We start from the raw sequence: 22,074 nt of genomic DNA, 5'->3' as shown, positions 1-22,074 counted from the left end.
CCAAAAAGTGAACCAGATGCAGAGAAAGATTAAGGTTTTAAACCTGAATGAGGTGCCTGCATCTCCTTCCAATCCAGCAGCTCAAATGTCCTAAATCCTGCCATCTACCGAATGTGTTTCTCCGGTGAAGATAGCAGAGTCACACTCTGCACTGAGCAACTCATCTTTTTGTGAAGTACCTTGTATCAGCTTTTCCACATGAATCATATCCTCTCCACTCACCCTCAAATAATCTTTTCTATCCGTTTCCCTGGCTGTAGTCTCCTGCACAGTTCTTTCAAAATCATTATCTGGCTTCACTGTACTTTACTTTGAAACCTTTCTAGTCAAAGTACAGTGAAGCCAGATAATGATTACCTATAGGTGTTGCCAAAAGTTTACTTTGAAACCTTTCTAGTCAAACTTTTGGCAACACCTATAGGTATCTGCATTTGAAAGAAGCAATACAAAAGCCTCTTGTCTCATCTCCAACGGGGCAGTTTGGTTGGACAACCTACTGGCAAACAACAGTCAGCATGATAGCTGCTACAAGGAACCTCATGCCCTTTCATTAAGACTTCAGTCTTTTCAGTTTTAAAAGCAGGAATACAACATAAAATGAGTCTCTGTGGCTCTTCATCATAACAGGATTTTAAAGGCGAATCTTTGCTTTTTTCCCATATCAGTTGATGTCAGATACAAACGCTTAAATAATGAATCACTGAGTTAATGACCTTCCAGTGTTGACACAGACATAGACTCACTGTAATTTACTTCTGCAATATGAGGGCAACGCATAACCATCAAGAAGATTATTTTTAAAAACAAGCCTTACAGTTTAGTGCTATTAATCAGATTCTTTGTTTTAGAGGTAGGGATAAAATAGGTGGGGGTGTGTGGGTGGGTGGAAGCTTGGTGATGCTACTGTCCCCCTGGCAGATGGAACTCTACAAAAACATTGTTTATTTAAGTGACAACAACACCCAAGGCCGCTGGGTTGGGAGAGGAAATCAGAAGAGTTTTAAAAAACTCTTAGAGCACGCATCACCAAAAAACCCAAGGTTGTTAAAAGCTAGTATGAGCTTTCACATGGGAGCAACAACAACAGCAGCCAGTAAATAAAACCAAACTGCAATGTGCGTCAGGAGACGTATCCTGTGAGAAAATTCACTCTGATCCAAAAAGCAGAGCTCTGCTGACCATGTGGGGAGGCCAGCAGAGAGGAAAGAAAGTGAAAGGGGAGGAATTAGACTTCAGCTTCCCATGACGGCGCCAGGGCATGTAGTTCATGTTTAACACTCATTAATAGCAGTGTTAACACTTTATGGGCAAACATAATACAGCCAATAGAGGAAATAAGGTTGTGATGTTGAGGTGGAAATAATTTTATTTTATACTGGAGAGGTGCTTTAATGGAAAGGCCCATCTGTAGCCCACACAAAAGACTAACAATAAAACAATCTCACAGGGAAGTGGGATAGATGTGGGATACATTTAGACCCGGCTTTCCAAAAATGGACCAAAGATATGAGTGAGTTTCAATTAAAAAAAAAGAAAATTTGTTTTTCTTTACATATATTTTCTACAGATTCTGGTTGATCTATGCATCAAATTACTGCAGAGCTTACAGCAGATTGTACACAGTGTAATCACTTATTAGATTTCAACTATTTCAACCACACACTTCTTCTTCTTCCTGCTTGTAAGCAGTGTCAGAAAATACCAACCCTCCCACTTCATTAAAATGACTTTATAACTTATATTACTGTAAAAATTCATTTCATTTTTATTGACAGAGGCGCACAGACAGAGACATGCACCCACAAGGCTCCAGTTGCAGCTTTGCAGCATGCAGTTTTACAGTCCATTTACTTTTACCAAAAGGCCACGGACACATCAAATGATGCCACAGTGCTCGAAAAAAACTGGCCAGAGGTTAGAGGGGTCACGCGTCACTGAGCCAGTGCATGACCTCATGACTGCATTATGATTCACGAGGCTGCCTCGACCTGCATTATCTTTCCACAACTGTAAATCTACAGAAGTTGTGGCTATGCATGTCCGCATCACACAATGTCAGAATAAACTAGAACAGCCAAGCAGACTGTTTGTTTCGCGTTCCGAGTTACAGTCTATATAAATTACATTAGAACAAGACAACGTCCACAATATTAAAGATGCTGCGGCACGTAATCGGGCCTTCCATTAAACTGAGGCTACCATCTTAAACATGCAGCCACACGTGGTACTGTTAGCCAATATGAATCAAGGTACAACAAATGCTTCTCAAAGCAAACATGCTGAAATATGAGTAACAGTAATGATTTCCAGTTGACGTTTTACTGGCTTTTACATAAGGCTTCTGCAGACACAAAAAATACACAAAATAAGAAAAACCGACATGTCTGGACTGAAAAAAAGGAAAAAAAAATAATGAGAACACAGATGCTGGTTGTGGGTAATGATGAATCTAAATGTGAGGGCTAACCGCTCCACAAAAACATGTGTGATCCGTCTGTTAAACGCCCCGTAAAAGCTCGAGCCAAGGGAGGGTACTGCACCAAACCACCACCCAGTATCCCACCAGAACAAGCTTTTCATCCAGCTGGCTGCATCTGAGGATTGGTTTGTATTTTCTATTTATCAAAAACAGTCAACAGTAAGCCCTTAAATGTTATCCAAGGATGAATGATTGGTGTCCTTTTTTATGCAGCATTCGGTCTCATTTCATATTGCTAAACATGCACACCTCTGAGGTGCAATCTGCAACCAGTGTTTTATAGTGATAAATATCAGTGGGCAACTGGAAATATAGTCTTGCAAATGTACCTTTGGAGCCAGGAGATGAACTTTGCTCCAAGCTTTTTCAATGCGTACTGCCACGTCCCTATAAAAACACAGCTACCTGCCATTTGTCATAACAGAGGAAGACCCAGTGAAATTTAGCATTAAAAATAAAACACACATATTGGCGAGTCGGTGCATTGTTTCCAAACTATATAAAGTCTAAAGCAACATGTATAAAAAGAAAATTGTCTGATATAAACTTTAGAACTGGAACATTTTAATATTTATGACTGAGCTGACTTGTGCCCTAGAGGAGTACTTTGGGTTTATTAGCTTTGTATGAAAATGTTCCAAAAGAAGATGTGCATCATTTTTTTTAGAGCTACTGAAAATCTAGATAAAATGGTAAAAATTGGAAAACATTTGACGCATTTAGCCCGCAGACATGTTATCAGACTGTGCCTTTGACTTGATAGTATGTACAGTCACCCTTGCACCACTTTTAGGTGGCAAGAATCCTTTATTTCTGTTCATAGTTAGTGCTGCGGCGGCGTAAACCCTGACTCAATACCTCATCACCAATCTTTCTCCCTGGACGTCTAAAAGCACATGCTTTGTGGCTATTTTTAGCATGTGTTATTGGATGTGTTAGCATGTTCATTCCCTGTCAACGCTTGGTTGGATGCTTCTGACACTGGTTGTTGTGGCTTTCCCAGGTGTTTCCAAAGAGCTGCCTGACTCACTGTTTGACAAGCTGTGGTGATATAGTGCAGATTAACCAAAATGAATCAAGAAATAAAAGGAACAAGTAAAGAGAAGAGAAGAGAAGCTTTCTGTGACAGCTGGAGACAAAACTAGTCCAGGTGTGTTTTAACTTTCTCCCGCTGCTTTTCTCCTTAAAATATCAAGGAGGAAAAGATGGTCAGATAAAGGAGGAAAATAAGAAGGAAAGGTGAAGGAAAAGTTAGGGAAAGGATTAAAAAAACATGACAAAGAGAGAAGGGATGGGTGTAAAGGTCAAATGAAAATACCAGTAAGTGAGTAGCAGGGTTGGAATTAGAGACAGGCTCCAGTCAGGAGAGACAGAAAAAAGGACTCAGAGAGGAATGCTGGGAATGGGTAGGAGCAGAAAGACAGTGGCAGAAGACAGAGTGGAAAACAGAATTGCTGGGAAGATGTAAAAAGAAGCGCTCGAGGAGGAGAAGAGAAAAGAGCATGCTAACAAAAACAGGGCAGACAGAGAGACTGCTGACAGACAGCTGAGTTGAAAGAGGTAAAGAGGATCTACCTCCACCACACACTCCAAACTTCCTCTGTCTGTGACTGCAAATATCTCTCTGCTGACTGAAAGTAACCTTGAAGTATTGATGGTTCAGACACTCTTGTCATGTGAAACTCAGTTCATAAATTGCTTTTCAAGAGGGCCTCAAACATAGGATAGCAGTATACTGATTACATACAGACAGCAAATGGTCAGCTAAGCCAATTCACGACCAAAGACAAGAAATACAAGCAAGCATGCACAAACAGACACAGGAATAATAAAAATGTATGTCGGTATGTGTGGACAGATGCAAGGAGATATTATATATATATATATATATATAATAAAAAAATCCTCAAATGCACAATTCTGTGTTTGTTTTTCTTTTTGATGACACAACAAACAAGAGATGAAGATGAACAATTCATGGAACATTTGATTCTCTTGGGACATTTAAGGTTACCTTTGAACTAGCAGAAGGCCTGGAGCATGCATGGCAGCGTGTGCACGTATGCAAGTGTGTATGTACATGCATACATGCATGACAACAAGGCATTACTTTGTCATGTAGACATGCATGCACCGTTTCATGCATACAATTAGTGCCCTGATTTTCTGCACACAAAACCCTAGTTAAACACCAGAGAAACCTCAAAATGTGGGGAAACAACAACAGGTTATATAATCATGGAGCCTCAGGTGGGTATAATGTATGATGTCAAGCCTTTTTCTTTGAATAAAGCAATGAATTCCTAACAGCTCTAACACATTTTATTTTCATAAAATTGTTTAAGACTCACAATAAAAAGCAGCATAATTTGCTTAATCCTGGCTCCAGTGAAGAAAAGAAGCTCAAACCCTCATGCGGTTTTTCATTGCTTTCTTCCAAAAAGTTGTGCAGCGATTCTTGTTTTTCTTGGTGTTTTGGAGGGAGCAGGATGGCTGCACTTCCAGGGGAAGGTATTTTTAACCGGTGTGGCTGTACTGTAAACACCAGCCTCTCTGTGTGTTCTCACTCCAAGATTTAAACACAACGGCCGACAGCAGGCTCCCAGCAGCACAGAAGGCAATGAAATACAGTGTGCAAGACAAAAAAGCACAGAAAGAGGGAGGGAAGGACAGCACTGGAAAGCATAATATTGTTTCAAATATTTTCCCAATTTCAACCCAAGGGTCATCAGAAATCTCAGCAGCGTGGGGGAATGTTGCAAAAGTGGACTAATGTAAAAAATGTGAGTGAATCACATCAGTGGTAGTTATTCAGCAGCAGCATATGTTAGGGTAATCTGATTTTTTTCACATTTCATGGTTTAATTTGATAATCTTATGGTTCAAAATAATTTGTTAGACTAAAAATCACTGCCATGTTTCCAGCTTGGATCAGGCCTAGTGAGCTGGGGTGGACTCCCCTGTTAACACATTACTTCAGATTGGCTGAACAGACCACAGGCTCGTTGACCTTCAACTGCACTGCTGCCACAACTGCAGGGACAATCTACTGCAGAGCTGCAGCTAAAACACTGAGTATGACAAAAACTGCTGTAACAAACATGGGCTGCAATCTCTTGTTACACATGTAAGTGGTCATTTCATGTCATCTCTCACCCCACTTTACTCAGAAATTGAATATTTTGTGGGTTCCTTTAAAAAAGCAGTTTAGAATCAGTGCAGCCTAAAACAATACTTTAATCTTGTCACAGTGTTTTAAAGAATCACCTCTCTTGGTCTTTGTTACTGGAAGAAGTGCTCATCCTGTTTGTTAGTATCCGCACCCCCTTCTTTTCCAGATATGGAGTTCGGCACACAACGAGTCAGACCACCCAATGACTAGAACACGTTCAGACACCCTGCAGAACCGATCTCAGCCAACCTCCCTCCCCTCTACTGGAACAAGCTGGCCTCCCTCTCATTCCCTCTGTTTTCTCTGTTGTTTCAGCAGCGTCAGAGCCACTTGAGGGGTTGAGTGAGAACTGAGTGAAAGCTGGAAAGCCAAAAAGAGCATGCCTTGACCGCTGACATCCAGGCAGAACCTGCCAGGGTTTGTCAGAGGTTAAATAGGCCAGTGCACAGCTACCAAATCTGTAAACTGTAAAAAATCAAATGACATGAAGACAAAGTTTTCTTTTACATAAAAATAAGGGTTATAGTAGATACATTTAATGGTGATAATGAATATTAAACCCACTTAAAGGTAACTGTTGTATAAGGTTAATTTTATTATTTTGCCTGCATGGAAGAAGCTGGTGTGAAAGTGCCAAATGAATTTGTGCTGCACACGAGACATCAACTTAAAAAACCCCAAAAAACCATCAATGGCTCGATTGCTTTGCAGATGACTGGCATGCTACTGAAACCTACTGCACACAGACATGAGCCAAAAACTGATGGTAAGAGAGGCAATGGTAGAAAACGGAAAAAGAAGACAAGAGAAAGTGACAGTATCAGGGCCACCCACAGAAAAAGGGAGGTTTGTTTACATTCTGCTCACTCAAACTCACCGGACTCTGACCTTATTCCCTAAAGCATTCCATCTTACTTTCACCCATATTATTGCTTAGAGGTTTATCAGGTCAGAGCACGAGAGGAGACGCACCAAACAAGAAAAATATACAACAGAACCTGATTATTAGCTGTGCAAAGCAAACACACTGAGGATCAACAGGATGTTTTTTTGTTCTTTAAGTGGGTGCGTGTGTGTGGTGCTCTCTAGCACCAGAAACACTTACATCCTAGGATAACACAACTAACATCACAGGACATCAAAAATAGCAACATGCAACAGTCACCGCTTGTATATACAATGAGCTGCATTTCTGAGACAAAGACACCCTCACACCCCTATTCAGTGTGAGTATTCACTAAGAGAGCGCATGGCAGAGTAGCAACGTTTCAGCTTTAAGGTAACAGGTACTTAAAGTTGTCCGCAAACAAACAAATTCAAGCGCAAGCAAAGCATAAAGGCATGAACAGGCATAGCTTTAGCACCCACATATTTCTTCAAGGATGAATAAACAGAAACCCCATCAGCATTATTTATTTTTCACCCTACCATAGAATCAATAACAAGAGTGTGATGCAATTTAAAGCGCTACCTCAAAGAGAACTGTAAAATACCAGCTAAATAAGTCTCTGGGCTGTGTGATTTGGACAGCTGCCAAAACTCTAGATGTACAAGATAATTCCCCATCAGTGGTACCAATGCTGACACTTCATTAAGGCTCAGTCGACTCGCATAAACTCTTCACTGAACCCATTCATCTAGCAGTGCCGTAGGCAAGGATTGATGTGAACTGTCGGCAGAGAGTACAACAGGAAGAGCTGTATTCTAATCTCAATTGTGGAGGGTTATATGGAAGTACTTTTTGACAGCCCAGAACCATAGATTGACATGGGAGATATATGAAGAGGTAAGGTGTTGCACAACACTGCTAAAGACACACAAGGTTTGCACTTCCGCCTGCTTGCATTTGTGAGAACTGAAATTAACTTTAGCTAAGAGCTAAGGTAACCTGGAAATTCATAGCATTGCAAGCAGTGAAAGTACTTCAGAAAGAAAGGCTGATGATCTGATGCAATCAGAATCTGTTTCAGTAGACAGCAATTTCTGCCACTCACAGCAAATGTCTTTCAGGTTCTCGCTTTTGCAAAGTTAGCTGTAAAAAGCCCACCAGCAGTATCATCTACAGTGAATCTAACTTAATTCCTGGTATCTGTAATATATGTACAAAGAGTTATACTAATTGTTAATTTAAATTTAGTGGCAAAATCAGAAGTTCGGAAACACAGTGGAAAGTAACACACACATACTGTACGCACAGACTTGCAGACACTCCTGTGAAATAAGTGTAGTCTATTGTGTTGTAGATCCATGGGGGATTATCCACCTCACAATAAATGCAGACCGAATTAATCCAGCTGACAGTGGCCACAACAGAAACTGGATGAACTAAAATTAACCTTGTCTGAGAAGTTTAATTGTGCCCTTTGCACACCATTAGACACCCAAGTAACAGCCTGCAACACTTTTGTCCACTGCTTATCACAGATGGAGCGTGAGTGCGGCGGCCTTTCTCTGCCATAGCTACAAAGTACCTTCAGCTTTGGACTCGGACTATGATTTGTTTTTAGAGGAGCTTGTATTAAGATTCACTTGGACTTCCTTCTTGGCTCTGTCAAAACCAGCACTGGAGCACTTACTGTGTTTAATACTTACATAAAATATTTATTTTTCTTCCACTTTTGTCATGGTCATTCTGCTCCAGGAGTAACAATACCAATGGGATATGCTGGACTCTTGGGGACTCTTGGGTTCACGATTGTGCTTTCACAATGACATGTAACACACGTTGTTATTAATGTTTCATTAACATTTATTAAGCAGACAAGTGGAATTTTCCACCACAGGCAGGTGAAATCTTAAACATCGAAAAAATACTTTCGTCTTTGGGAAACGCCAATCATGTTAGGATGTGCTTAATCTCAGGCAAACAAGCTAACACATGCTGGCACCACTGTATATATGGAGGTGGGAGCTGCATGTGCACAAACAAGCATGCGCGGTACACATGTGCACGTGCATACATAGACCTGTGCTTGATCCTGTTGATCCTGTTTGATAAGAGGACTCTAAATTAAACAGGGGGTGTTGGTTGATGTGAAGGAATAATGACAGCATTTACTCCACTTTCTCTCCATTATTTTTCCCTCTGGAAGTCCTGAAAGTAAAGCTCTTTAGTGACTACACAACACAATTAGACAGACTAATTACCCCCTCCATACCACCCATTCCTTACACACACTGACAGGCTGGGGCAGGCAAGTGATTTCTGCCTGCCTACAGGCTTCTCAGGGACAAGGACTATAATATTGTGCGCTGAGTGCACTTCATTTCAGGCAGTTTAGCTGATGCTCTGTCCATTAGTCTTGCAAACCTCTAGTGATATGAAGGATGAGGGTCAGAACTGCAGTGCACTTGCAACAAATCTGTCACAGTAGACCTTGTTGTTTATGGAACACTGAATAAACATGAACAAGAAAAGAACATGTGAAAATATAGATAGAAAGATGTGGGAAACCTGGAGAAATTTCCAAAGCATAAAAAGTAATGGACATTGGCACAAATTAAAATCAACTTCTAAATTCATCTTCTTCAATCTCCAGTCAAAAACAAACAGTCACTTATTGGAGCAAGCGGGAGTCAAGCTGTGTTAACAAGCTGAAAGTCAAGCTGAAGTTGCCGGTTCAGAAGCAGGTTAATGATGAAACACCCCCCTCCCTACCTGTTTCACAGTCACCCTGCAGGTGACTTCAACTCAATCACAGACACACTGGGAGGATTTAAATGCAGAAGGCGCACTGACCCCTGCTTTAATGCCTTTTGCCCACATTTCTTCAAGATCACGAGGAAGATCAGCAGTTTTGTTCAGTATCAGAGAAAAAAAGATTCACACTTAAGGAGTCACTTTTTTGTCTGTCAGGAAATCATGTAGCGGTAAAAAGAATCAAAAGCCGGTGCAGGGAGGGAGAGAGATCAACTAGCTAAACAGGAAAGTTTCACTTTGCGCTCACACGGCTCTGGATGTGGGATGGGCTGAGGCTCTGCTGAAGCTATTTGGCGGGGAGTTTTGAAAACTGCTTCCTTCTCAGGATACACCAGCCCCACCTTCACTGTTCCAGTTTGAGCCAAACATTTTTGCAAAAGGGAAAGAACTTGGAACAGCCTTGATCTTGCAGGGTGAAGCACTTAACAAGACTATCTGAACCTATTATTCATCTACAGCACTTTGATGCAGCTGGACGTATTAAGAATATGCTCTGAGAACAGGGGGACAGCACCAGTAATCTATCTGAATTATTATCCTGCATGAGCGTGTACACACAAACCATGTTCCTCTAATCCTCTGGCCTACTACAGTAGCTTATGTCTCCATAGACGAGCTGATCAGGAATTTCATATTTCTCGACAAAATGCACATACAAATGCCTGAATACCTACATTTCTCGTACGCTACTAACACACCTTACACACACACACACACACACACACACACACACACACACACACACACACACACACACACACACACACACATTTTTAAAGCGTATGGAAACTAAATGGGCAGCAGAATGAGGTAATACACTGCCGGCAATACATTACTCATCCAGTTTCCCTTCTTAGTTGATGACCCAAAGCCGGCAAAATCATCCCACCAGCGCACACATGATTCACTGCTGTGTGCTTGAGCTCTGTTTCAAGGCTTGAATGACACCTGCTCAGAGAGCAAAGCAGCCACAGAGAGACAGTCTCTTCTCTGACACCTGTGTCTCTGAGTGTCACTACAACCTGCACACATAGCTGCTAACAGTCTGTCCATCTCCACTAACCTTGCAGATCTTGCTCTCCTCCGTCTCGGCTTTGGACTTCCCTTCTGGGCTCTTCTCTCGCTTGTAATCAGACTTGACTGACAGCTGGCATGAGAGCCCCGGGGCACCTTCGTTTGTCCTGAGTTCCTGCTGTCGGGCCATGTAGCCCTGCGAGGTGGCTGCTCTGACCGCGCTAGGGATGGGGAGAGCGGTGTGCACTGGCTTCGTGCCCACTGCAGAGGGTTGCCTAAGCTTGGAAGCTACGCCAACTACCGGCATGGCAACAAAAATAATAACAGACAAGTAGAAGACAGGTTAAAAAAGAAGAAGAAGATGAAAGGGAAGCAAATCTGCAGTGTCTCCTTCTGATGTGTGGCCCACGACGGGAAGGACAAACAAAAAAAAGAAAATGAAAAATAAAAAAAAACAGCAGTTGCCTCTCAGACCGAGAGGAAAGCAACTGCGCTCATTCTGTAGCCTACAGCCAGCAGGACTCACAGAAACTGAGAAGGCTTCTCCTTCCTCTCGTTCACTCCCTCCTCCTTCTCCTCCCACAAGCAACTACATTCCCTCCTCTTCCCCTGCACTCTCTCTCTCTCTGTCAGAAGTGTACCACAAAGTCAGCCAAAACTGTTCAAGGGGGCGTGAACTCCTCTGGAAGATATAACCACCACTCAGCAAAATGGTGATTACAGAGACCTGGCTGAACGTGCATGTGCGCTCCCAGAGAGAACTGTCAAGACAGCTCTCTCTCGCTCTGTCCCCCCCACCATCCTCTGACTTTCTGAAGCCAATAAATAGACTTTCTCTCTGTCAACATGTGGAGCTGGCCCTTCCTTTGATGAGAAAAATAGTAAAACAAACAAACGTTATGATTTTTTGGTGGAATAAAAAGAGTTATACACAATGAGGAAATCCAACAGAGAGAAAGAAATTGATTATTTCTGTACTAACAGTTGTAAGAAAAAAAACAAATTTTTTTAAAACAGATTTTTGGCCAGGTACCACTTAACTGTTGCTACTCAGCTGCTTTATACTGAGAAAGAAGTGGACTCTCTTTCTCCCACAGCTGCTCAGCCACATTCACTGTTTCCCTTTCTCTTTGGGCTATCTGAGTGTACTCATTTTACAAGGTGTGAGACATTTGTCAGCAGTGGCAAGAAACCTTTGGTTACAAGCAGAAACAGACACTGACATGTGGGCTGCGCTAAACAGTGTTAGGTACCGGGTAACTGTTTTAGGCACTTAAAATAGAGGACAACGAACAGCAGGGCCAGTCTTTGCCTTTAAAACAGCACCAATCTCCTTGCAGTTCAGAACAGCTTTGAAAACTTGGTTATTTCTGCCCTTTTATTCAGTCACTGATTGGCAGATATTATCTGCCACAATGCAAAACATATGATTATGAGTGTTGGGCCAGTACATGTCAACTACATGAAACAAACCTGACTAAAATAACTGATGATGGCTCTACAGAAACAGATTTAAAGTTAATATTATTATTACTCTTTTGTAAAAACAGATCAAATAAAACTGATGTAGGACGGCAACAGAAAAGTTGCAATGCTGCTCCAGATGCCACACAGCTGGTTTTAAGCACTGTGAAACAAGAAACAGGCTCCTTCAGTGTCCAGTGTGGTGGAGAACGACTGACTCCACCATTTAGAAAAACTAATGTTTTTACTGTATTTGGTGTGTGTTTCTCTATAATAATAATAATAATAATAATAATAATAATGGATTGCATTTATATAGCGCTTTTCGGGGCCCTCAAAGCGCTTTACTATGACCATTGTCCTCTTGCGAAATGGATTTCAGCCACACTTTAGTGTTACCGTTGATTTAGTCTGTAACATTACAGAAATGAGTAAGGGCAGGGTTAATGCAGGACAGACATAAATCTGTGTGAGAGAAATTCTTCAAAGACTACGAACGCATGTAGTTTTGGTCTGTATGTGCCTCCATTTGGACTGCGTGACACAATATGACATGGAGTTTTTTTCTCCCCTTGTTGCTGAAGGATCTCTGCTCTGTGAGACACATAAAAGGGAGTGAAAGTTTTATGTGGAAAGGCTGCGTCTGGTTCAGTTTAGAGAGGCGAGGAGATGCGCTGCAGTCAGAGGGGCACATTGCGGTGTCATGGCTAACCGGAACTTTTTAACACGGCATCGTCCAATAAAAAGGGCCGGGAAAGTGAGGAAATGCAAACACAGGCCACAAATGTGACCTTGTCACAAAAATTACAACATGTCAAAAGCTACCTTTCTCCAGCAGAGCTGCAGACTCCATACACTCCCTTTTTGCTTGGTGAACAATAGCGAATTTGAGGGTAGGAATTTACTAAAAATGGCCTGATTATTTTTACACACCCTTTTTTCCTCTTCAGTACTTTTGACAGTCAATCGCCTTGCCTAATAGGGACGCTGCTTCCCCCAGCTCAGAATAGCACCAGCTACTCCAACATGTTTTTAATCATGCACCAGGGGCTGTCATGACAAGCCTGAAACAACAGGATACCACGTGAATGAGTGGCGTAAGTCCAAGTCTAGACTCCAACTGCTGCTGCCTGCCAGGTTGCACGAATCGGAGCGCATCTGGCAGGTATCCAACTCTCCAGGACAGACTGGAACTGTCAGGGAATCCGTATCTGATGAGGTCTCTTCACAGGGGTGCTGAAACAAGCCCAAATGAAACCTCGGTCAAGTCTTAAGAAAACCTCTCACTTCCTTCTGGTTCTTGTTGGTTTCTGGAGGTAATCACCTTGCACTGCAAAATCATTTCCCAGTGAGAGAAAGCTATTCAGGTTCCTACAGGTAAAAGAACTGCTGCTGTAGTGCTGAATGTTCCGTGTTTACCAAACGTGAAAGCTCCCAAAGTCAACATGAGCAAAGCAGATCTCAGGTTAACACAAACCCATCCAGGAAGGTCAGCATCCTTATGTTTGGGTACCAGTGGCAACCACTTCTGTAAAAACAGTGTAACAGCCAACTTTGTCAAGGTTGAAAGGGGAAGAGGGGAATCTAAAGTGATGAATGATTAATATTATTAAAAAGATGAGTCTTCTTATGCTGCAATTTATGTGCTAAACCTTTGATGACTTGGTGTTTCTTAACTTTATTTAAAGACCACATTCATCCGAATTTTAAATGCCAAGTCCAAACTCAAAGAACCCACACCACAATACCCATTATTTATCACGACCAAAACATGGTATCAAAGAAAGATCCTTTTCCACATGTTAGATGACCGCACAAATTCCTCAACATTTAAGCTCCATGGGCTTTTCTGAGAAGCCCCCGCTTCAATAACTCCCAGAAAATAAGCCAAACAACAACATAAAACCATGTGTCCATCCTGATGTGTATCAAAAGTCCAGGCAGCTGGTGCTGTAGCATCTCTGTACTTGGCACACATTTGGCCCCTTAGCACCAAATATGAATGACTAGTATAGCTGACAATGTCCCAAATGCAAGATTCACAGACTATCGTGTACGCTCGTCTACTCAAGGTGTCACGCGAAATCTCCAGAGAGGAGGCAGACGGTGGAGGTCGCAGACAAGGAGGGAGTGATGAAAGCTTGGAGGTTGACTGTACCAACCATCTCTACACAGTGCATGCGACAGCTAAAAGCAGTATCATGCTATTATCCCACACTCGTTGCTCTCAAACAGGCAATAACCTGGTGCTGTGTGCAGTTGGGTGCACTCAGCCCCTCTTGGCAATAACTGTTCTTTTACATAAAAATTCACTTTTTTAACAGTTGATGTTTAGACCTACACTTCTAGCTGGAGATTGATGCTGATCTTGTCAACATTCAGGTCAAAATTTGAGTGAACTGACTACTGCTGGAAAACAAAATAAGGGTGGCAGCATTTTAGTCAGTAAGAATAATATATAGTTCTGAGTTATGGAATAATTAATGACATGTGTTTATTATCTCTTTGAGGAAATGGGTGGATGGCTAACCAATACTGATTGTTGTACATGGTTTAGAGGAAAGATACCACCCACGGTCACATAACGTCAGCACTGAAGTTGTGCTATAGCTGTGAAAACAAACACGCCGGGGCACTAGAGATAAGAGGGGTCAAACACCTTCCTACCAACCCAGCATACACGCACACACAGTTTAAATACAACTCCCCCAGGGAGGCTAGATAGATAGTCACGCACCTGGTGCTGTCAGCACTCTCAATGCTATCAGTCAACCGCACATGAGACAACATGGAAAATAAAACAAACACATGCTGGCACACACACACACACACACACACACAACAAAGTATGTCGCTGAACATATGGTGGCATCCATAGTGTCTTAATGAACGGCATGTGCCATTAATGTACATCAAGGGTCAGCCAGGTAGAAATAAACACGCATTTGCTTTCTCTCACTGCTTAAACATTTACAAATAGATTCCTGCTCCTCAATCAACCTTTGGCTTCTCCGCAGGCAACCATCCAAGCAAAAAAAGCATGCATTCAACTAAAAACAATCGAGCATCATGGGAAAACTTGTTTCCCACAGGTCTTCATATTCAGTTGTGAATTGCTGCTTGGATATAATGTTTTCAATAAGTTTTGAATATGAACCCCAGATGTAAACGAAGTGGCTCTGCGACTATGTGCCAAACAGCTCTCAACTAGATTGTGAGTCCAAATGTATGACCTTCATTATCATGTGAACATTTTTTTTTAATTGTATTGAACCTACGTACTCAAAATAAACAGAATGTAATTCAATTCAATTTTATTTATAGGCGCCAATTATTGGAAGGTAAAGACCGTATAATAATACAATGAAAACCCCAACACCTTTGCCAAGCACTTGGTGATAGTGGAAAGGAAAAACTCCTCTTTAACAGGAAGAAACCTCTGACAGAACCAGGCTCTGCTGTGAGCGGTTGGCGGTGAGGGGAGGAAGAACAAAACAACGTATCATTAGTGTCGCTTTGACAGTGCATCTTATTTCACTTGCTTTTGAGTGAAAAAGAGTCATTTGCAACTACAGCTGTGAGATGTATTCATGAAAATCTTTCCTCTTCAAATGCAAAACGTATCTTAGAAATACACTTAATGTTCTATAGAATAGAAAACTACTTTTCTTGGATACTGGATGGCAAAGACCTGCATTTTGTTGCTCGTCAGCTCCTTCTGATTGTTCAAGGAAACAACATCTTTGATGAATTTCAGTCAAAACCATAGCACTAAAATAGCTTAGCGGTTATAATTATTACTACTGATATTCTTATGAACTTGGGTAAGGGTGAACCTTCCATTTTAGCCCTGCTTGAAATATCTGCAGCCTTCGATATCGATGATCATGCAAGTTTTATTAGCAGACAGCAAATCTGGGTTTTCTTTATACTTATGTAACAGATACTTCAGAATTCATTAATCAATGCATGTCCTCATCTGCACGCCTCGTATGTGGATTCCCCAGAGCTCAATCCTTGAACCAATTCTGTTTTCTTTATGCATGTTACGCTGGGGCCATCCACTGAATGTTTGCATCCTCAGCAGCTCGTCTGTAAAGCATAAAGCCAATTTAGCTTTTTAGGTTTGGGGCAGGGAGTAAGGCATGTTTGAGGGATGGTGGAATTTGAAAAATGTCCTCTTTCAGGACTGCAGTTATAAACAAGACATTAAGTGTAGGTTTGATTAATTAAAAGTAATTAAGGCTTCCTGAATTCCTCTCTCAGTCATGCTGCTTGAATTGCCATGTGGTGGGCTAAGAGCTCTACTACAATGAGGACTAGAGTGAAAGCAGGCATGTGGAGCAGCAGGATTTCCCCAGCACTCCAGTCGGGACAATTCTGGCTCTTCCTGTTCCTCTAGTTAAAGGGGCCACTGTGGCTTTTTTTTCACTTCTTCATTTCTCACTTGGACATTCATTTATTTACTTTTTCATTATCAGGGGCAACACTCATCACTTTATTCCCTCATATGCATTTTTTCATATTTAGTCACATGTATCTCTCCCTTACTGACTTACTCAACCTTTCCTTACTCACTACTCAATATCTGACTTTCAACAGATGAATGTAGTTTATTCTGTTAATTTTGGGAACCACTGTGCTTTACTTAAATATGCACTTGCTCAGTTATTAATTTAATATGCTGAATGCTTTCGCTGGCATTCACATTGACTCACAATCATTCTCTCGCTCTGTTGGATCGTTCCCTCTGTTGCTCCATCGTCCTCTGATGCAACGATATCAAAGTCCCCTTGGTAATGTTACTGAATGGATTGCACTGGTCCTGTAACACACACTTTCTGAGGTCAGTGTTTGGATTCAGATTAATGGCGAGAATGTTGGTGAATGTGAAAAGAGTCACTGACACCAGTCTTGAATTCTTTCTCATTGTGTTGTATGAGTGAAAGCAAAACATCATTCTTCTCCTATGACACAGAGAAACTGAGGAAGGAGGCAATAACAATGCATCACTTTAACACAGCTTGTTCTACGTGCTGGGATATTTACAGTGGCCCATAACTGCTATGTCATTTTTCAAAGACAAGCTTATACTATGAAGAGAAAATTTACCATATAAAAAGCTCTTTTGGGTGACATTTTTAATAGTATAGCGTCCGCAGTGTCATATTATGGCATGTGCTCTTTGTCCTGTCAAACGCAAATACTCCAACCTTCCCACTAAGCTTCACCCACCTCCCGTTTATAAAAAAAACCCATCCACTTTCTTGTCCTTATTGTAGAACACGTTCCTCACTTCTCTTTAGTAAAAACTTTCATTTTTGTTGCCAGGTTGGTGTAAATCAATCCCACTGATGAACATCACATTCCTTTCCCTAGAGATTTGTTATGGTTTTCCCCACATCCACCCCACATCTTGATGTTTCCACTCTTGTCAAAGACTTGTATCCTCACTGAATCTTGGATTTCACAGCTGGGGATGATAAAGTGCTGAAAGGGGCTCTTCCCTCTAAAACAACAAGCAGCTAAGGGAACGTGGATGTGCTCTAATTTCTGGATTATGCTGGAGTGACGATGGTGCTGCCTGATCGATGGCACCAGCATACAGAGATGCATGAAGCGCAATAAAGTAAAAAAAAGAAAAAAAAGAATAACTAAACAGTTAATTTGTTTTTTTGTTTTTTTTTTACTTAAGCTACATCAGAGCTAGAACAACCAGAGCTAAGGAAGCCAGTCCAGAATTAAAATAGGTGGCTACTAGCAAATCTAATTTATCTAATCAAGCTACAAGACTGCTCTGGGGAAATGCAATAAAAAGGCCAGAGGAAATTCGACTAATACAACACCAACATGATACAAGAAGAATCAGGGAATACTTCAGCATTGAACATTAAAACGCCTCACCTTGGTGCATCTCTCAGCACATTACAGTACACTGACAACAGTATGAATGCTTCGTGTCTTATCTTGATCATGGTTGACATAATAAATGGAATGTAGAGAAACTTGGCTCTTCACTGTCTTTCACAAATGATTTTACTGTTATTCAGGTTGTTGATAAAACACAAGCTCAAGTGTCTTTTCCTGCTCAAGATCTCAGCTATTTCTAAACCACATGAACCCACGGTGACCAGGTGTCACAAACCTTGACAGTAAATCCACTTTTGTAACTGGTTTCCTGCTAACTATCTCATTAAAAACATCCCATAATGTGTGACAAGACTAGATCTCCCATTGTAGCATCAATCATCAGAAATAGGAAATGGTTCCACATGACTGTTATTAAGGGGCCGACTTTGCAGCATTAAAAGGCATATTTGTAGCTTGGTACAAAAAAATGTGACCTCTGTGGAGAGCTTAACTTTTCATAATAGCTCAGGATAAATTTAGAATTTATAGTCTAGCAGTGGAAGCACATTCATAGTCCACTGGCAGTCCAGCCTACATGTAGAGAGCTCTGCTGTCAGATGAGGGCAGTGTACAAAGTCTGTGGGCCACTCTTGAGGAAAGTTCTAACACAAAAAGAGCTATAATGAAACAGAATGTTACAAACAACAAAAAGTGTCCACAGCAGCCACTGTTTATGGTTTTCAGTGTTTTCTTTGTGGTTCTGTCGCTCACAGTAAAATCTGCTGTTGGTTCTTTTCCTGTTCCCTCTTGTCAACCATGTCTGCAGAGGGTAAAAACCCCTATTTGCACGTTCTTCGGATGGAATAATGTATGCAGATGAGCACAGTTATGGGACTGTAGTTACACTGAACTGTAATAGAGATGTTGATTTGTTGATTGATACAGGCAATGGAAGCCAGCTGGAATCTGCCAGACCATATTCATTATGTCAAGACAGTAAACTGGACATCTTCACTGGGTGTGTGTGTGAATGTCTATGTGTTTGGTGTCTCTTGTAGCATTCCTAATGGATTACCTGACTAACATTAGGGCTTGTTGTATTCACTGTTCTGTTACCTAGCACTAAGTAGCAAATGTGTATGTCTGTCTGTTACACTTGCCAACGAAGCTAGTCGGCATTACCACTGTAAGTTTGTAGCTCAGGAGTTCCGTGTTGCTGTCCCTCCCTCGGTCTGAGAGGGACCCACACCTTACCGGTAGGTAAGGTGCCAAGGGGGTATACACCAGGCTATGGTGATCCATCAAACCCTGGTTCAGCCTGGGCCATTTCCCACTAGAGCAGTTTTGTGACGACACCCTATGCTTAGCCTTGAACCAAGTGATTGAACTGATGGTCACATGGTGCACCCTCCTGACACAGCGCTGACCTACCTGCATTTTGTATTAAATAAAGATAGGCATATCAAGTGAGCCTTGACACTCGTATGCAAGCAGAACACACCTAGTTGTTGATGCCAAAAAGCCGCCGGGAAATTATTTTCCAGGCAGCTCACTATAAGCCAATGGTGTGCATCCTGGCTGGAATGTCAGCTGGTGAACCAGCCGGCCATTCCAAAAGTGACTTTGCGCTCACTACCATTAATGGACGTCCTATTTGAGTGCATCGACATGGATCTCTTTCGGCCATCTCACCGGAGTGCCCACAGATATCGCTTTGCATTATTTCTGATGGATTATGCTCGGTGATACCCCGAAACAGTACCTCTGCAAAGAGTGTGGTGCAGACACACAGGTCATCTCCCAAGTCGTTTATGTCTCGCACGCTAAAAGACCTGTACGAATTACTGGGCATTAAATCTATTCGTCCCAGTGACTACCACCCTCAGACTGGTTGATGGAGTCACTGAATAACACCTTCATGTCCACGATTCGTAAGTTTTACAAGGATGAACGCAATTGGGATCGCTGGTTAGACTCTCTGCTGTTTGCAGTATGAGAGGTGTTCCAGGCCGCCACAGGATTTTTTCCCTTTGAGTTGCTGTTTGGCAGAAAGAAGCGGGGGGTGTTGTACCTAATTAAATAAAACTGGGAGGAAGGTCCAATCCCAGCTAAAAATTAAGTTCAATATGTTCTGGACCTGAGAGCAAAGTTACACACGTTGGGGAGGTTTTCACAAGAGAATCTGCTCCAGGCCCAGCAACATCGGCAGCACTTGTACAAGAGAGGGGCTAGACTCAGCCCCACATCTGCAACACCTTTTTGCAGATATGTTCCCTGCCTGGTTGTACAACACTCATAGAGGATCATTTGGAAACACGCCCTGGTGTGAAGGTGCGTTCACGGCCCTACAGGTTACCTGAACATAAAAGACAAATTGTTCAGAAGGAATTGGCTGAAATGCTAAAGCTGGGAGTAACAGAAGAGTCACAGAGTGCATGGTGTAGCCCCATAGATTGTGTAGTGAAGAAAGATGGCAAATGGTAAATGGATGGATTCTTATATAGCACTTTTCCACTCTCCTGGAGCACTCAAAGCGCTTTATACAATATCCCACATTCATCCATTCACACAAGCACTTTCTTTGATGCTTTTTAGTGCTCCCTAGCTAACAGGTATTCACAGATATTGCTGCTGCCTGTTTTGATTGTCCACAGTGACACCTTGCCGGAGCATTTGCAGCAGGTAGCCGATGTCCTGGAGTCCCTGAGCCAGGCGGGGCTCAGTGCTAACCTGGAGAAGTGTCCGGTTAGATGGAGGGATGTACATTACCTGGGCTACTACTTGGAAAGCAGACAGGCGCACCCTAGGATAAAACAGAAACAACTCCATCCTGCCCCCAAGACAAAATAAGAGGTGAGGCAGTTCTTGGGGCTGGCTGGTTACTACCACCGGTTCGTGCCCAGCTTTGCTGACCAGTCCTTTGACTGATCTCACTTGAAAGGGTGCCCCAGATCTGGTCCAGTGGACAGAGCAATGCCAGGCGGTGTTCGTGCAGGTGCAGAAGACTCTCTGTGGGGAACCCCTGCTCTACACTCCTAACTTTCCCCTCTCTTTTATTCTGCAGATTGATGCCTTAAACAGAGGACTGGGGGCACGTTTGTTCCAACAGGTAAGGGGGGTTGACCGCCCTGTGGTCTACATCAGCAGAAAACTTCTTGCAACACAGTGTGTATCGTGTCCTTTGTGTCCTTTGTGTGCTACAAAAATGAAAAAAATCCAAAATTAAAAAATTACATAGTGATGGCCATATTTTATATTGTCTGCAATTATGGCCGATTTACAGCCATCACACTCTACTTAGCAGCATAGAAAAACTTTCCTTTAAGCTGGCCCGAGATTTCCATACAGCAGAGGCATCAATATAAGAAAAACTCAAGCCAGACATGATGGGTATTCTGCTCCCCAGGATATAGACGAAGGTCTGAATCAGCAGCAGGGAGTCCACTTCTACAGCACTTTCAAGCTCCTTAGTATCCTCATTCCTCACTGGATTATGTTAATATGGGTAAAATGCAGATAAATTCCCTGTGCACACCTAGTACCATAAATTCTTCCAAAAACTTTGGTTTAGGGATCATAGTATAAGCATTCAGCACCATATCATCACTACAGTCAATGTCTTTATAATATCAATAAAGAGAGCTTATTTGAACCTGATAAGTGCTTGCTAAACAACAGACAAATGTTCTGAATCCCTTATTAACTAGCTTAAGCCTCATTACTTCTGCTAAAGCACACACAGCTTATGACCTCCATCCCCTAGGCTGTAAATAGGAAAAGCTTGTTGTTTGCTCAACTGATAAACACATATTGGTGTCATCTGTGGCTGGCCTGGGGTTGCTTTGACTCGGCCTCATTAACACTGTGGCTCATAACGACTGTTTTTATGATGACCGAGAGCGCTGTCTAAGGAAAAAGAGTAAAAAAAACTTCAGCTGTACCCCTGGAAGTCAGCATGGTGTCAGCAGAAACCAGATGTGAGAGTGATACTGTGCAAGCATACCTATGTACAGAAATGTGTTAACTATCATGGAAAGACACATGCCTTATAGCACACATCCAAAAAAGTACAGTTCAGTGTAGAATGTCTATTCAACAGCAAAACCTTGTTAAAGATACCTTTAAACAGCCCATAGCGCTGTACTTTACATGTTCGCTGTCTTGTAAACTACACACAATCATTACATACGTTTCTAAGACAAAAACAGCCGGGAGCTGTCTTTGCTCTGTTTTGATTTATGATTATGCTGAGAAGGGGGAGAAGTGAGTGAGGACAGTCATCTAATTGGTACACTGACTGACGGAGGTTTAAGTCTAACATGGAATCAGAATAAGCAGGAAGGGTGTACCTATGACTCTATGTGCGTGACAAGACCGTGTTGACTGCGACTGAGT

The 22,074-nt window shown here is 42.0% G+C and overlaps 1 protein-coding gene across 9 annotated transcripts in view; it reads right to left on the bottom strand.

The window, feature by feature from the left end:
• Positions 1–22,074, bottom strand: part of nav3 (neuron navigator 3) — a 405,702-nt gene that overhangs the window by 168,700 nt on the left and 214,928 nt on the right. For 7 of the 9 annotated variants that reach the window (XM_085385771.1, XM_085385775.1, XM_085385772.1 and 4 more), the window contains exon 1: positions 10,415–10,930. The exons of the other annotated variants lie outside the window; for them this stretch is intronic. In XM_085385771.1, the coding sequence (XP_085241897.1) occupies positions 10,415–10,672 (258 nt within the window). In that variant the 5' untranslated portion in view covers positions 10,673–10,930. Of the gene's footprint in view, positions 1–10,414; positions 10,931–22,074 lie in introns of those variants that run through there. 9 annotated transcript variants of the gene reach the window in all.

This window comes from Rhamphochromis longiceps, linkage group LG17, assembly GCF_057381845.1.
Source record: "Rhamphochromis longiceps isolate RC_006_pf linkage group LG17, R_longiceps_female_GT1.1, whole genome shotgun sequence".
Lineage (NCBI taxonomy): Eukaryota > Metazoa > Chordata > Actinopteri > Cichliformes > Cichlidae > Rhamphochromis > Rhamphochromis longiceps.
This window is presented reverse-complemented; position numbering and strand designations above follow the sequence as displayed.